At 37.0% G+C, this 17,500-nt stretch overlaps 1 protein-coding gene across 8 annotated transcripts in view; it reads left to right on the top strand.

Moving 5' to 3' along the window:
* The first annotated feature begins 350 nt into the window (after positions 1-350).
* SYNCRIP (synaptotagmin binding, cytoplasmic RNA interacting protein) overlaps positions 351-17,500 on the top strand; it is a 23,819-nt gene continuing 6,669 nt past the window's right edge. For 3 of the 8 annotated variants that reach the window (XM_010000526.1, XM_010000527.1, XM_010000522.1), the window contains exons 1-9: positions 352-507; positions 1,384-1,502; positions 1,686-1,793; positions 3,457-3,570; positions 3,655-3,831; positions 8,781-8,916; positions 9,751-9,956; positions 14,841-14,990; positions 16,220-16,341. In XM_010000526.1, coding sequence (XP_009998828.1) covers positions 360-507; positions 1,384-1,502; positions 1,686-1,793; positions 3,457-3,570; positions 3,655-3,831; positions 8,781-8,916; positions 9,751-9,956; positions 14,841-14,990; positions 16,220-16,341 — 1,280 coding nt within the window. In that variant the 5' untranslated portion in view covers positions 352-359. Of the gene's footprint in view, positions 508-1,383; positions 1,503-1,685; positions 1,794-3,456; positions 3,571-3,654; positions 3,832-8,780; positions 8,934-9,750; positions 9,957-14,840; positions 14,991-16,219; positions 16,342-17,500 lie in introns of all 8 variants that reach the window. The other 5 variants (XM_010000528.1, XM_010000523.1, XM_010000530.1 and 2 more) reach the window with 4 other exon arrangements.

The following is a 17,500-nucleotide window of genomic DNA, read 5'->3' on the forward strand; positions in this document are numbered from 1 at the left end:
GGCTTCTTGCTCCTTTTCTAACTTGTTCAGAGCCTCTTAGGGAGTGTGTTGGAGAGACAGAGAGAGGGAGGTGAGTCAGAGTGTCTGGCTGGGTTGTGTAAAACCTGCAGTGAAAGCTACCTCACTCCCGCTAGGCAGTGGTGTTAGGGCTTTCCTTTGTGTTAGTGCTTCTTTTGAGGAATTTTATGCGTCTTCCAAAATGAAAAAAGTATCGGGGAGGTGGTCTACGATTTTTATATTTTATTTTTTTCGTGAGAATAGGGCAGCCTTCTGCGTGTATTGTCACTTGAATTGTTCTACTTGAAGATCTTCTTAGCTTAATTATGATGCCTATTGCATTTGAACAGATACCTGGAAACATGGCTACTGAACATGTTAATGGGAATGGTACTGAAGAGCCCATGGATACTTCTGCTGCAGTTACCCATTCTGAGCATTTCCAGACATTGCTTGATGCTGGTTTACCACAGAAAGTTGCTGAAAAACTAGATGAAATTTACGTTGCAGGTAAGATGTAAAACTTGCAAAACCACACTTACTATATCTTATTGGACTCTGCTGTCTTTGGGCTAAAATAGCAACTTTTTGTGGTTTCCAAAAGTATGGGAACTGCAGTCTTACAAAAAAAAATCTATGGTTGTTTTACATTTAATTTGTTGTAGTATTTTTTAGAGGAATGTCGTGAGCCAGGCCAATTGGGCTGAGGGGTGGGAAGGAGGAAAAGTATGCAGGTGACCATAGCAACAGCTGGAATAGGCAACAGATGATTTTTTTTAGGAGGAGCAGGTGATGTGGTCTTTGTGCATTTTTTTTACAGTAGTAGTTGTAGGTAACTCTTAAGTAACTGAAGCCTTGGTATTCATCTTCTCATGTAAATGGTACTTTGTGACATAGTTTTTGAGCTCAGAGATGCAAAGGCTATTGTACTGGTTTTCTTGGACTTGGTGATAGCATTTTTTAAGCTTGATTTTTTTTTTTTTTATTGTGGTGGTAACTTTCAGTGTTGCAGTTTATCTGGCTTTATAGTAGTCTTAAAATGTACCAAGGTATCATGGCTAGGCAAACTAAGTCATAGATCTTTCTGAGTTCATCTTCAGGATATTGAAAATAAACTTGGCCTGTACAACATCTGAGTTTCACAGAAATCAAAAGAATATGTAAATGCAGTAATTAGTACTCCAAATTACAACTTTTCTTGATACTTTTTAAAAAAATAGGTGAATAAACTTAAATACTTCTGAAGGAGCTAAGTGATTCCTTAGCTATAGTAATCTATGTTAAGCAGTGATTGATTTAGGGGTCACTTAAATATGCTAGATGTGTGAAATGTGGTTAAACATATTGCTTCCCAAATATAATTAGTAATTTTTTTCTTTTCTCTAGGGCTAGTTGCACATAGTGATCTAGATGAAAGAGCTATTGAAGCTTTAAAGGAATTTAATGAAGAAGGTGCATTGGCAGTGCTTCAGCAATTTAAAGACAGTGATCTCTCACATGTTCAGGTAATGTTAAGCAATTTAGAATACAATAATTGAGGGATAAACTTTAGTTGACTGACAGAGGTTTGCTTAAGTCTCTTCCTTGATCCATAGGTGATACGTATAATGGGCACTATGTTAGTTCAAAGTAAAATAATATTCTGGCTTGTCATGTTTCAGAACTGAACGCTGATATATCTTTTGCAGAACAAAAGTGCCTTTTTATGTGGAGTCATGAAGACATACAGGCAGAGGGAGAAACAGGGGACCAAGGTGGCAGATTCTAGCAAAGGACCAGATGAGGCAAAGATTAAGGTATGTGCCTAAAAGAAAAGTTACTCAGTCTACCTGTGCTTTTTCAAAGCTGTTGCAACAGGTACCTGGATTCTTTTGGAACTGTTCTTTTCTTAAAAAGGCTGTGTAAGATTATTTGTCATTATTTGAAAACTGTCATTTGCATTTTAATCTTACATTTCATCCTGTTCAAGAGGAAAAATACACTGTTCATTTCTGGAACTGAATGTATATAAAAGTGAAAAAGATCTGACAGTTTGCTTTATGTCTGGTTAAGACAGTTCTGCTGTTTCACAGTTCGAAGTTTTCAGAGACTTGTCAGCATAGATCTTTGAGTTCAGAATGTGTAACTTCAGCTATTGGTGATTGGTTGGTTATGGTTTTTTTGTTTGTTTTTTTTTTTTTTCCTCCCCTTTGGTTCAGGTCTATAGCAACCCTACATTAGGGAAGAGATACCACGTGTCTAGAAAGACAGATTGTAATGGATTTAGGTTTTAGCCCACTTCTTATGACATAATCACTGTTCTCATAAACTGTACCCCAAACTGTCTTAGTAATTGGCATATTGTTTCTTGGACCAAGTTTTCTACTAGCAAGAGACTCAAGAGTTAAGCATACTATGATTTATTTTAAAATTCTGTCATGAGCAACTTTACCAAAGCTTAGGGAAAGGAAAATTGTGGAATTATGTGTTGATACCTTAAAAAGTGAAAGAGTCTTTCATCTGTAACTTTCCATGTGTAAAGTGGAAAATGAATTTGCTATATATTGTAAATAACCCTGGAGCTTGTGAAACTAGAAAATCTTTTTTTTTCTCTTGACTTTGAGGCTGGGGTGCCATTAATTATAAATTCAAAAAAACTGATAAAGAATTTTTGTCAGTACCAGATAATACAGCAACAGTATGAAGACTCAGTTAACTAACTTGAAGTAGCATAGCTTTTACTGCTGATGGCTGTAGCATTTCAAATAACTGCAATTTTCCAGTTGTGAAGCTACTAACTTTTGATTATAATCAGCCTTGTTTAACATGCTGTTTCTTTGTGTGCAGAGTTGATTTGTCTTTGAAAATAATAGCAAAGATTAATTTCAGAGGAGTTTCTGATATATTTGCATACTGAATTTCATCTAGCATTTACAATTGGTATTATGTCTAACTATGCAGTGATTCTAGTGACAGTCAGTTGTGCTGGCATGCTGACCACTTCAGTGGTGGGATTCCTGAAGTAGTCAGTGCAGTGTTTCAGGGCTGTAAACACTTAAACATGTGTTCTTTAACATCACATTTATGAGTAATCTCATTAAGTGGAGGGAACTTCTGTGTGTAAATGTTTTGCAGGATTGGACATGCCAAAACAAGAAGTAGCTCAGACTAAGATCTTTCTAATTAAAGGGAAGCTTGCTGTTCTATTACTCGGTCTTTTTTTTTTTTTTTGTATGACAATGAAGGAATCGGGAAAATTATGTGAATCTTTAATTTTCTAGCAGTGTTTTTTTACCTGGTAGTTCTAACAATTGCTTTGCAAGTTTCTTGTTGAAGTACTAGCAGTAGGCTTGTTTGTCCATAGGAGTTTTAAAGCAGTCCAGTTTAAGTGAAATTATGAGTGTCTGCTTGTCAATTAAGTTGCATTTAAACTATCTCAACTTGTGTATGATTTTAAAATTTTAAGTTTCTTACTTGAAGGCACTCTTGGAGAGAACCGGCTACACTCTTGATGTGACTACTGGACAGAGAAAGTATGGTGGACCTCCTCCAGAGTCTGTATATTCAGGACAACAACCTTCTGTTGGTACAGAGGTACGGAGGAGGAGATGTTTATGTAGATGTATTTATTCATTGGAAGTATTTTTTAATAAACACCACTCTGTATGTCTGTTGTAGATATTTGTGGGCAAGATTCCTAGAGACTTGTTTGAAGATGAACTCGTTCCATTATTTGAGAAAGCTGGCCCTATATGGGATCTCCGCTTAATGATGGATCCACTAACTGGTCTAAATAGAGGATATGCTTTTGTCACTTTTTGTACTAAAGAGGCAGCTCAGGAAGCTGTTAAATTGGTAAGTTTTCTTACTTTCTTATTTTTATTTTCTTAAGAACGCTCTTTGGATTATAAGTAGTTTTCCTGATCCTAATGCTTGAATGCTTAAGATGAAACTGTGTCAGTTGAAATGTCAGCGGGCATTTCATATATGTCCACTAGGTGTTTTGTTGTGTTTTTTTTTTCCAAACATCTCCACATTGTATTAGGGACAGGAAGAGAAAAGTTGATGGGCTGCTTTTGGGTCGAGTTAGTTGAGCCTTTATTATTAACAAAAGCTGTATTGTCAATAATGACTTCTGAGCTGTCAGCATCTGGCTGAGTTTTGGGGAGAAGTGGTGCGTGGGTGTTTGTGGGATGCGGGGAGGTCTAGTCAGGTTGGCTGTGATTTCTGATTTGCTCATGCACCAGCAGGGGGCCCCACACTGGAAAAAATGTTCCTGAAGTCACAGTTTCATAAGACACTTCAGATTGGAAATAATAATTCTTTAAGTGTTCACGTTCTGTTCCGTTTGCTGCAACTGACTGGAAAAAGTTATAAACCCTGCCAGGTTAAAAAGCATTTCCTCTGTTTTACACAGTGGTGTCAATAGTTTGATATAAGGAGTAGGTACTCTTAATAGACTTTCCACATTTTGTGCATGAAGTATCCATCACTTAAAAAAGAGGAGGGGAAAGAAGTGCCACCCCGATCCTCACACTGCTCCTTTATTTTCCCAGTTTAGTTGAATTTGAATTTTAGAAGCTAGTTACTACATTGATTTGGCCAAGATCATCGTGCAGTTCTAACCTTCAGGAACTAACTAACTGTTAGCTAACTGTTTGAGGTGTACTAATATACTAGGGCTAAAATCTCTGTTGTCATAAGGTACGTGTTAAACCACTGAAGTACCCTATTGATTTGTTAACAGTTTGAGTTGATGCAGACAAATAAAGCTGAAGGTGGCAGTGTGTTTTGAAAAAGTACAAAAGTATCTACAAAAGTGGAAGTACAAAGAAACATGACAGCATATCCTAGATATTTAAGTGAGAAAGGTTGGTGTTCCTGTGTTCAATCAAATATGAGGATAACTTCATACACCTCTTTGTACTTTCATTGTCAGCCTACCTATTTATATTGTGTGTGAACTCTTAAGAAGTATGCACATGACTTAGCAAAACAGCGAATCAGATCAAATACATCGTCAGGAGGCACCTAGTAAACAAACACAGAGGAATTTTTCTTCACTTAGGCAGCACATTCTGAGAAGTCATTCAGGCTGTGTTTCCGTAAAATTAACATCAGATCCTAGCCTCAGTCTTCCACGAAGTGATACAAAGGAAGGAGGTACTTGGTGTCCCTTTATAGCTTAGCTTCAGTATGCAGAAAAAAAAACACTTTGTGATCTGTTTTTCAGTTAAGTAGCCACTGAGTGTAATAGTTGGAAAGTGTTATGATTGATGGGGCAGTTTTTCAACCTTTGTGCTAACCTCTTTAGAGCAGGGCTAGTTTTAAATTGTATCCTGTGGCATTTGTCAGCTTTTGAATAGTTCCCACCGTAGTTGGCTGGCTAGTTGTATTAAGTTTCACAGGTTGCCTAGGAGGGATGTGCAGGGGTATTAGCAAAATTTGGCCATTGAGCTCAGTTGAAAATTTGTCACCTGTGTTGGTTACACATTCATGGGAGAGAGGCTGCTGAAAGACCTTGGAGCAATGCTAACCACTTGGTCATAACCATTTTAATATCCTAGTATTTTAACAGGTGGTGTTCTTTCTGTTACTACCTGTAATATTCTGATGTGTGTGAAACTTATTTCCTAGCTTTTTGGTCGTTATGGGATAGGGGTTCTTTTGCGATTTCCCATTTTCTTCCCAGAAGCTTCATGTTTTTTTTCCATTCAGGACTCTGAAGTTTAGCAAAATAAGAATAGATCTCTGCATTGCTTGTAGGCTTCTGAGTAATAAGGGACAGCTATGAGGTTTTGTCAGTACCTATAGTGCAGCAGAAAATAAACTGACCTGTCTTCAAGCTCTTGCAGTTGGTGTAACATATTTTGTATACAGTTAACATTTGTGTTGCTGGTGTTTCATCCACAATCTGTAACAACTTAATGTAAAAACAAACTCATTTTTAAAATAAACTTAATGTTGACTTACCCTATTAATTAACTGGGAGAAATACAGTAATTTAAAAGCTTGAAGCCTGACTTTGTTTATGCATATGCATTTTTAAGCCACTTAAAAAGGGGAGAATTCCCTAACTGGTGTTTGAAATCCTTTTGGGGCTGTGCTTCAGAAAAGCTATGGCCTGATACTGAGAAAGATTTGAACAGTAGGTAATTTTATGTTCAGTACTTAATCCAGTGTGGTTAACCCTTGCTGGTTAAATAGAAATGGCATCTCAAATGTTCATAGAAGCACTGACAATCTTTCATCTTATTTTTTTTAACATCAAGCATTTTTTTCTCTGTTAACATATTTGCATTTACCTTCTGTTTTATACTGTTTAAAAATTAAAACTCCCCATGTGTTCTTTTGCACACATACTCAATTTTCCCTTATTTTTCATAGGAAGCTGTTAGATTTCAGTTTTTCAAATGATTTCCAAATGATTAAGGTTATTGTAGACTTGTACAGGATGAATATTTGTGAGGTGAAAACCTATAGTAGCTTACAGTGTATTTTTTATTAGAGCAAGTGTAAGCTTGATGAAAGTGCAGGTACAGGTGTGGTATGCAAATATGCCCCTTAAGCAGTTTGCCAGTTCTGCATAGCAGCACAACTTGTCACTTGCTGCTGGAAATGAACTAAAATTGTTGGTGAAAGTATTAAGTGGATAAAATAAGGAGATGTATTTTGACCTGTTAGTGAGTAGGTTCTTACACAATTTAGCAAAAAAACAAACCCTGTATATTTTAGTGTCTCGAGGGTAGTGATATTTCTGTTACTAACTTCAGGCATTGATTCAGTGGTGACAGGAGGAGAAGCAGTATGCTGACATAGCTGATTTGGCAGCCTGACTGTTTGGGCATGACACCCACATCACAATTTTGGTCTGTTCATGTATAAGTTTACAGATCACATGCAAACTGTTTGCCTAAACCTCACTAACTTTGTATTCAAGAGCACCTAATTCAAGACTGTTTTCTCTGTGTTAAGATAAACATACAATAAAAAGTAGTAGTTAATGTGTTGTAGTATGAAAAACCTATGGGAAGCTACTGTCAATTTGGAATTGCAATATGGTAAAACATTTAAAATTTAAGTTACCAATTTTTATTTTGTTGCTCTGAGTTGTATGAGCAGCTCTTCTTGGATTAAATGTGTAGGCAAACTTTGGTCTTAGACTATTAGAAACGGTCGGATGGTATCTTGTATTATTCATATAGAATAGAATGTTTCAGTTGGAAGGGACCTGCAGTGATCATCTTGTTCAAATGACTGACCAGTTCAGGGCTGACCGAAAGTTAAAGCATTTTAAGGACATTGTCTAAATGTGTCTGAAACACTTGACAGGCTTGGGGCATCCACCCCCTCTCTAGCAAGCCTGTTCCACTGTTTGACCATCCTCAGTAAAAAAATGCTTTCTAATGTAAAGAAATGCTACCTAATGTATACTTCAGTTAATGAAGAATCAGTTTGTGTCTTAGTACCAGAATAATAAACTGTCAGCTTTTTAAAAAGGTGTTTAAAGGATTTTTTTTTAAGGTGGTGTAAACTCTCTTCATTACTATGTGGAAGTCTGTTTATTGATTATCATATATACATACAGTCTTCCTATGAAGCTGTTTCCTACTTTAAAGTCAACTGTTCCTCTGCCACAAGGGCAAAAGATATGTCAATAGAAGTCTTTTACATAACAGTGAAAGTCCTGTTTTGAGACATGATTACTTGGGAAGGTGCCACTCCAGATAATTTTCACATGTACAGTTCTCCTTCTCATGCAGTTGGCTAGCTTTGAAAATTTTCAGTGATGTAGTTTTTGGTATCCTGAGATAAATATAAAGAAACAAACATCTTCATCCTGATTTTAGTGCACAAAGCAAGAAGAGCTTGTGAGAGAACTTGCTGCTGCAGGAAGGTTTATCACCAGACGCAAAATAACTTGTAGAATAAATAGCTAGATAAAACTTTAGGAAGCTGTCCAACTACTTGTCAGTAAGATGTTGACTACAAAATACATTTTCCTCGCTAAAGACCTGTCTGTTGCAGGACTTCCAGTTGGAAAGGGGTTGATGTACCACCAGTTGACCTCCCTGCTGCTTATTTGGATGATGCATGTCTCTGTCTGCATCTCAATGAAAGGCATTTTTTGTCAACAGATGTCTACAGTAATACTTCTTTTTTTTTCCTTAAACTGCTGACTTGCTCAGGGTGTCTTCTAAACAATCTGTTACGGGAGAAGCATTTGAACAGAAGTCTTAGGATTTCAAGTCAGTAGAAGGTTGTTCTTGCTGTTTACTATCTTTATATGTGTAATCTGTGTGCTTTGGAAAATATTTGCCAATTGCTCTTGCACATTTTGTGGAGAAGACCTGATCACGGCTCTCTTTCTTTTCTTAACTATGGAAGTATAAAAGGAAATCTGACGTTAATTGTAAATCCTGTTTTGTATTATACACAATTCAAGAAGTCTTAAGTGCAATCTGTAGAGGAACTTGCATTTGTTTCTGCACTGTTGCGGAGTGCCTTGACCTTGATGACTTGGACATGAGATTTACCTTTCATGATTCTACATGAAAAAGTCTAAAGAAACATGTATTAAGAAAGAGTCTTGAACAAGAAGGGAAGGAATTGTGGATATATATTAGAGAAACACAGTTATACTTCAGGACAGTTGAATATACATCATAAGAACATGTAAAGTTCCAAGAATTTAATGGGTTACTAAATGCTATGTTGGCAAAAGTAAAATACTTGGTATGCTGCTGTTGGAGAGGAGTGAAAATTGTCTGTAACTGATGATTGTCCAATTATTTTTCTTTCAGTACAACAACCATGAAATTCGTTCTGGAAAACACATTGGTGTGTGCATCTCTGTTGCCAATAATAGGCTTTTTGTTGGTTCTATTCCTAAGAGTAAAACCAAGGAGCAAATTGTTGAAGAATTTAGCAAAGTAACAGGTAAGGGAGTAACTCTTGTTTTGTAGAGCTGGAGAAGTGTCAAACATGATTAGTGTTCCCTACTTTTAGGTGTTTTGGTTGTTTTTGGGTTTCTTAGATGATGATGTGCTGGGGGCTCAAGTATTTGTGATTAGACTAGGTGCGTGGTTTTAGTTTTACCTAGAGAGTAAGCATGTAATTTTTAAAAAGCTATTCAAAGAAATAGAAGTTTTAATTATTTCAATACTAGTGGATGTTTTAAAACTTTGCATAGCGAAGTTGAAGCAGGTTGGAGAAAATATCTAGTTCTGTGCTTCAGAATTCTTTGTGATTTCATGAGCATCTCTTTTTAGGAATGATGTATAATCTGGCAACAGTAACATTCAATGGCTTTCTCTGTTACTGAAGAGTATAGTTCAAATTCTTCAGAGCAACACTGGAAATTTTTAGATGTCTTAAAATTGTGCAAGTTTGATCTCTTGTTTAGACATCCATAGAAAAAAACACATGCTGATAAGTGGTGTGATTTATGTGTTTGAGAGAACTGACAAAGCACAACTTTTGTCTGCCCTATCTCTTCTTCATTCACTGAAAAGGAAGATACTCTTCCATAGCTACTAAGCTCTTCTCACTTAAAAGTGGAACCTAAGTTAGGATAGTCTAATGACTGTGTTTGAAAACGTTGTTCTTGTAGGTAAGGAAATTCTAATATGTACATTGTCTCAAAAGTCTAGTGTGTTCTTGGTTTTTTGGAACCACTTGTTAGATGCATACTTACCAGAAAGATAATCCCTGCTTTATAATAGGAATTAATTGATTGAAGCTGTAACAAATAAATATTTTGCTTAATTTCAGAGGGACTTACAGATGTCATATTGTATCATCAGCCTGATGACAAGAAAAAGAACCGGGGTTTTTGTTTCCTTGAATATGAAGATCACAAAACTGCTGCTCAAGCCAGACGTAGGTTAATGAGTGGCAAAGTGAAAGTTTGGGGAAATGTTGTTACAGTTGAATGGGCTGATCCTATAGAAGACCCAGATCCTGAAGTCATGGCAAAGGTAATAAAGCTATAAGGGAACCATAATATAATTAAAAGTGCCTTGTCCCAAAGTAAGTACTTCCTGACATTAACCCAAGTTTAAGTAGCATCTTTCAGCCTCCTTGACAGAGATGTAGGTGAGACGATAAAAATACACATACACTAGAGTTGATGTGAATTTGAAAACTCTATTGACTTACATTATTTTGTGCTCCCAGGGCTGAATGTTTAGTGTAATTCTTGCCAAAATGACACGTAGGCCTGATGCTCTTAATTTCTCATCTGGATTTGATGGTGGTGACTTAAAAAGTTAACATTGTTTTGTAGCTTAATATTTGGAAGGACTGAAAACTAGATACGGTCGCAGAGGAAGCCTTAATTCTTTTTAACTCTGGAACTTTGTTTAGGACTTCAAAATTGGAACATGTTTTCAAAGTTGCCGTTAGCAGTTACTTTTGAGAACCCTGGCAATTGCTTTATATTTGGAACTCTTATATTTTATTTTTTTTTTAATTTGAGAGGAATTAATTCTGGTAATATTTTTGGATTTTTTAATATTTCAGTGAAACTGAAGTCTGGACTGTAACATTTTTAAGTACGTTGTAGCTGTTCTCTATACATGTGTGATATTTTGCCAGAAATTAATGACCTGATTTTTTTTTTTTCCATCAGATAATGCCCGACCCTGTCTTTTTCACTTATGTTGTGTAGCTGAGTTGTTTAATGGAAATTCCTAGCTAGTCCATATCCTTATCTCTTTCTCTTTGCTTGCTTTTTTGTCTGTGCTTTTACTCTCATCTGAGACACGTCACTTGCTGGAGTCCTACTTTGGTGGACCTAGTAAGATAGCTTGGCTGGGATCTCCTCTTTGGTGAGCCATAAGGGAAAAGGGTTGGGGTGGGGGCTTAATTTAGGGAAAAAGCTGCTTTTGTAATACAGGTATTACAGAAGCTTTTGGACTGCCCCATCTGCAGGCTTTATTTTTCCTGCCTGTCATCATAAACTGCCAGCAGTAGGGAATAGTCTTGCAGGTGAAATTTGTCGAAGGTGGCACTTAATAAATATGGTGGCCTATTTATCTCTTCAGCTTCCTGGCTCAAAAGAGATGAGACCTAATCCAGCAAACTGTTAAGATAAATGAGCAGAAACATCTGAGATACATGAGCAGTAAGTGATAGGGGACGTAATCAGGTTATCTTTCCTAAGTAAGTTTACAGAAGTGTGGAGTAAAAGGCTAAAGAAAAAACTTTGTGGTTTGCCCCATTTAATATATGTTTGAATATGCTACTGCCATATATTGTTTTGTATTTGAAATGGGGCCCAAGGAGGGAAGAAACATAAAAACAGAAAAGGTGCAGAAAAATCAACTTGTAAACTTCTAGTGCTATATGCTAGAGATAGGCATGGAGATTGGGTTGAAGACATGGAAGAGTGAGACTATGTGAATGAGAATACTGAAAAAGTAGGGCACACCTACCTTGTGTCTGAAGGCAGAGGCTGATGCAAGCGTTGGTGTCTCACTTTTCTCACTGGCTGCATCTCTTGGTTTATTCTTGCAACAGGGAAAGTCTCTACTCCACTCTTACCCCCTTACTGTACGTTTGGAGAAATTCTGGCCATGTCTGGCACAAGTGTTAGGTTTGCTTTGTTGTTTATTACACTCTTTCTCCTAAGAGAGTAGCTGAGCTGCTGTTGCACTCAGTAGCGTCCCAGATGTGAGCTGCAGGTGGCTGTCTTTGTTTCTGAGAACCGTCAGGAGCAAAGGGAGAGCTTTTGACTCCTGTAATCTTACAAATTCCTGTGGTAAAAGGAATCAGAAACACTGGAGGAAACACTGAGTAGGCAGAGTAAGTTATCAGAATTCAGCATTTTTTTTGTTGAGACTTCTAGAAAAGCAAGTCCATGAGAGCAAACTATAGGGAAGACAAATTCACCTTTGTAGCCAGAAGGTGAACAGCATTGTTCTTAATATCTTGCAGAAGCAGCATGTCATTTCATTCATATATGGCCACCTACTAATTTAAATTTCTAAAATGTTTACTCAAGCCTTCTTTCCTTTCTCCTCCAGACTTTTGCTTAAATGTTGCAGAAAGTACTGTATGGATGCATCCTGTTATCTTAAATATGAAATACCTTCATTGTGATGAAATAAAAAGGCGAGATTCTGAAGCTAGACATTGCTACAGATCAGTTCTTGTTCTGACAGATTAGTGTATAATAGGTTAAGTTAATTGATTTCTGGACCAAAGTGAACTTTTTTGCAGCTTCCAGTAGCTGTGTTGGTAGCTTAATTTCTCTAGTGTTATTTTGATCCCGTTATACCTGTAGTGCAGATACATTTCTTAATATTTTACTTTATTTCTGTACCATGGCTGAGGCTGCAGAAGGCATTGTGGAGTGGCGGGTTAAGCAGCTAAATAAAGTCTTATGCTTGTGGCTGCCTGGTAGGTTACAGGATAGGAGGCAGAGCTAGTAATCCTTGGAGAATGAGGTAATGAAGTCTGGAGTGCTAGTGCTGTAGGTGAGAGAGAGAAAAGGAGCAGATCCCAAAAGATTAGAGGGCAGTCGAATCCTGAGCAGTTTTGAAAGTCAGTTCTGTCTTTATAACAATGCAGCTGCTGGGTATATTGCTTGTTAGGTGTGTATTTGTGGATCTTTGGTATAATCTATGAGCCTTAATGAAGAGGGCTTTATTTAATATTTCCTTTATCTCTTTAGATAGCTTAAATTAAATAAAAATGGGTTAATCTTCTCTCAGCCTTGGCTTTAACTTGGCTCCTAGTTCTGACTTACTCTTTGACTGGTTCAGCCACACTTAACCTGTAACATGACCAATGATATTAAAAAGTTTCAGACTTGTCTACAGTGGAAAAAATTTCAATTGGTTGCTTTTTTGCTTCTTAAAAAAACTGCTGTGTTAATGTATCTTGTAACCAAAGAATGGTTATTTTTTAGGTTTTTAATATTGTCTGACATGTCAGTCATTATGGATTTATTAGTGAAGGTTGCCTAGAGTTCCTTACGAGATTCTAGGTTTGTGTTTGTTGGGGTTTTTTTTTTTCTTTCATAAAATGCTAGAAAGTGTTTGAAAGTTACTGGTTTTTAAAACCATTAATTACATTACAAAATTTTCTGTAATTAATTTTCATGGAATAAGGTAGCAGTTAGGACAGTTCACTAAAAATGGTTGCTACATACGGTTTACAAGAAATAAAGGTTCTTGTCATCAGGGCATGTCAGAGAAACTTAACACAGGGTAGGAAGTAGCTTTCCTTGTGGACCTGGGAATAATTTACCGTAATCTGAGAATCAGCAAGAGTAACTATTGCCAAAGACTGTAGTTGATATATTGGATCAGATTTATGATTGTAGTATCCAGTCTTCCAAACTCTGTATGGCATCCTAATTCAGCTAGTGAGTGAGACAAAGATTTATGGAAGTCTGTCCTGTTTATTTGTAACTTAATTACATAGTAATTCTTAAATAAAGGGTTTCTGGGTTTATTGAGTTCCCGTATGTGGTGGGAGTAAAGATTATAGCTCTGCTTTAAAAATGAAGGCATTCTTTCTTTAGTCCCTTCACATTGTGTGTTATTTGTGTTGACCTTCAGGGTTAGGAGTGGGAAGTCAGTGTTGCCATGTAGAATGTTCACTTTTTGTCATCAGCTAGTTTGAAACCACCAGTGGCAGAGGGGATGTGAACAGAAGTTGCAGGTCTTCGCAGCTGATGCACAGCTGCATTGTAGGAAGGTAAAACTGAGCATTCTTTGGCAGTAGGAGGTAAATAGATTGCCTGATTGTGGTGGCAGTGTATGGAAGGGGCTCTGCCTAGCAAAGTCAGAGAGGCTTGTAAATTGTGAGAACCCATGGAGGGCATCATGCAAATGTTCTAATGTACAGTCATTTAGTGCAACCTCAGTGTGGATGCAAGGGCAAGCCTTTGAAAACTAACGAGTCACTAATGTGATTCCTCGTGTCCAGTGTATGTTGTCTGCTGTATTAAGAGTCTATAGTTTAAGCTTTTGTCATACTACTCCGTGCTTTCTTTTATTGTAAGCAGTGGGTGGTTGATGAAACTATCTATCAATGATATAGTCACTATGAGGCAGTTAATAGTGTGTGTCTTGAAAAATAACCAAACTCTGCTCTTACAAGCTGCATAGCAGTCTGTGTAGCTTAAGAGCTCTAGTGCGTGCTTTAGAGACTGGCTGGGGGAGGGAATAGGCTTTCAGTTCCTCAAGGGAAGGACAGAATTTGACTTGTGACATAGTCCAAGAGTGAGTTGGCAGTGTCAGCCTTAGTATCTCCTTCTGCTTGCATTCTTTCTTCTACCTGTGGATTCAGGTCACTGAATTCTCCTCGGTCATGCAGAGTCCTGGTGCTAGATATTTGGTGTAGCTGTAGCATGGGAGCCACAAGTTAAGCAACTTGAGAGCTACAAGCCTGTCACCTCTGACCTAGATATTATAGTGATGACTGCTCTGCAAATACCTGAGCAAAAACCTGTCTAAACAATGAAATGTTTTGATAAGTTAATTATTTTGTGTGTAACCAATCCTGATTGCTTTCTTTCAAGTTTGAAAGTGTTCCAAGTTGAAAATTACTGCTGCTAGAATTCTTTTAAATGTTTACACAAATTGGATTGACTCTCAGGGTACTAACTCTTATATAATCATATTTGAAAACGTCTAATATTTCTGTCAGTCAATTTTTAGAACAAGCTCATGCTGAATTAATATAAATATTAATGTATATGGATATAAAATTCTGTCCATAAAATGTAATGCTGTTTTCAGTACTGCCAGTAGTAATGACTTGCAAAACTTCATTTTGTGTTTTGGAATTCGATCATACTTCTAAGGTTTTTTTGGTGGTTGTTTTTTTTGTTTTTGTTTTCCCTAAAGGTAAAAGTTTTGTTTGTACGCAATCTTGCCAATACTGTAACAGAGGAGATACTAGAAAAGGCCTTCAGTCAATTTGGAAAGCTAGAGCGAGTGAAGAAGCTAAAAGACTATGCTTTCATTCATTTTGATGAACGGGATGGTGCTGTCAAGGTAAGTGAACTTAACAGTATTTTTGTGTGTAGTGACTAAACGTAACCTTTAGAAGCTGTGTACTTACTTTAATTTGAGAAAAAGCTCTTTCTGGGGAAATAGTAACACATTGTCATTGATAAGTTTGTCCTCTGCAATTGCTGGCTTAAAAAATGAATTTTAAATGCACCTATACTAACTAATTCTGCTAATGATTATCTAAGGTTATAATTTGAAACTGAAGTGTCAGAACATAAATGACCCTTCTCACCAAATTATTGGTAGAATCTAAAGGAGTTTCTCTGGGGCAGGTGGTTAAAAACTTATTAGTTTTTTATTTTCCAGGAACGTAATTAATTCATAAGCACCTTCTTTAGGAAGAGGTGCTCGACCATTGAGTAATTGTCATTCCTGGATTTTGCTAGCCTGGTCTTGGTGTTTTCTCCTGTGATCTGTCACAGGAAGGGAAAGTGTAATTCCTCTCCTGCATGTAGTTTCTGTTTTTATGTTCTGTGGGAGGATGCAGGATACAAGGGGATTAAGTTTTTCTTACTCATCGAAATGCCTTAAAGCAGATGCTTAGAGAGATGATGGAAAGAGTCTTTTCACAGGATGTGCATCCCACCAAGGTTTTCCTATGCTGAGTCCTTCAAAGTGGTAGAATATTTAGGATTCCCCTACTTGAATTTAACTTGTAGCAATTGTGGCCCATGAGAACCATATGTGTGTGTGTTGTGGGGTGGGGATTGTGGTGGTTTGTTTTGGGTTGGTGATTTTTTTTATGGTCAGAGAGACTGTTAAATTCTCATTTTTTTGCTTCTGGCTTAAAAAGTTACATTTATTACACATAAAATAAGAGAATAAAAAAATTACTGATCTCTAGCTTTAGGAGTGCTTGCATGTGTGCTGACATTCAAAATTTATTCCCCTATTGCAAAATCTATGCTTACATAGGACAGTTTCATCACCTCATTAACAGAAACAGCTTGTAAAGATTGAAGCTTATTTTCAGTTTTGAGTGGAAGATATATGGACATGCAGTCCTGGGTTTGAGAGCCAAGTTAAGAGGAAATGCATGACTGGAACCCATGGTACTATGCTGTCTGATTATTTAAATTTAATTTTTTTAGCTTCACATTGTTATTTGAGCTCTGGATAACATTTTAAAATGCATTTTCTAAAAGATAGAGTAAAATCAACAACTTCAGATATTCTTAGAAGTATATTTAAAATCTGGTTAATTCCTTCAGGCAATGGAAGAAATGAATGGCAAAGATTTAGAGGGAGAAAGCATTGAAATTGTTTTTGCTAAGCCACCAGATCAAAAAAGGAAAGAACGGAAAGCTCAGAGACAAGCGGCTAAAAATCAGATGTAAGTGTAAACGCATGCACATATGTTATATTACTTTTGAAAAACATGTATACTCCTACAGAATTAGAACTTCTGGGTATTTTAGTGATTATACTATAGTTAATATAGGTTTTGTGTCTTTGAAACCATGGGATTCATATTAGTTGTTTGCATTTTACTTCAGATCTAGTAGCGGTGTTGGTCAGAATTCAGTTACTGTTTTGGTCTAGTCATTCAGTGTGAGAGTACCAGAAGTAATGTTTGAAGGTCATTAAATGTACACACTTCCCACTTTTTATTCTAAACTTTCATGTAGTTCTGTATTGATCTGTCATGTAGATGAATGTAGCAAAATGTGCTTCTCCCAGTGGGCTTAGTACTGATACAGCCACCCTGTTAAGTACCCATTGAAAGGAGGATCCTGGCATTCTCTTGCCATTTCTAGAAGATAGATCTTCCTGTGAAGCTTACAAACTCGTACTAAAAGAGGTCTTGCACTAATAAATGCTGAACATGGCAAAAAAAGGGACATTTTTTGCTAGTGTGTTCTGCTTAATGTTCTCATGTGTTTTCCTTCTTTGATATCTTGTAGCTTTTCTAACCATCTTCCCTCCCCCACCTTACTTCCAAAAATAACTTCCACTAGTTCTGCTGTGCAGCATCCAAGAAGACAGAATAGTGAGGTTACCAGATTAATACAGATCTCCAGATGGTGACCTACTGTACATGTGTTGAATGTAGCAAAATGTGCTTCTCCCAGTGGGCTTAGTACTGATACAGCCACCCTGTTAAGTACCCATTGAAAGGAGGATCCTGGCATTCTCTTGCCATTTCTAGAAGATAGATCTTCCTGTGAAGCTTACAAACTCGTACTAAAAGAGGTCTTGCACTAATAAATGCTGAACATGGCAAAAAAAGGGACATTTTTTGCTAGTGTGTTCTGCTTAATGTTCTCATGTGTTTTCCTTCTTGGATATCTTGTAGCTTTTCTAACCATCTTCCCTCCCCCACCTTACTTCCAAAAATAACTTCCACTAGTTCTGCTGTGCAGCATCCAAGAAGACAGAATAGTGAGGTTACCAGATTAATACAGATCTCCAGATGGTGACCTACTGTACATGTGGAATTGTTTAAGTTTGCCCTGTTCGTAGTTCTCGTAGTACTCTTGGCCCTTTTGTTC

Source organism: Chaetura pelagica, unplaced genomic scaffold (genome assembly GCF_000747805.2).
Source record: "Chaetura pelagica isolate M959 unplaced genomic scaffold, ChaPel_1.0 scaffold174, whole genome shotgun sequence".
NCBI lineage: Eukaryota > Metazoa > Chordata > Aves > Apodiformes > Apodidae > Chaetura > Chaetura pelagica.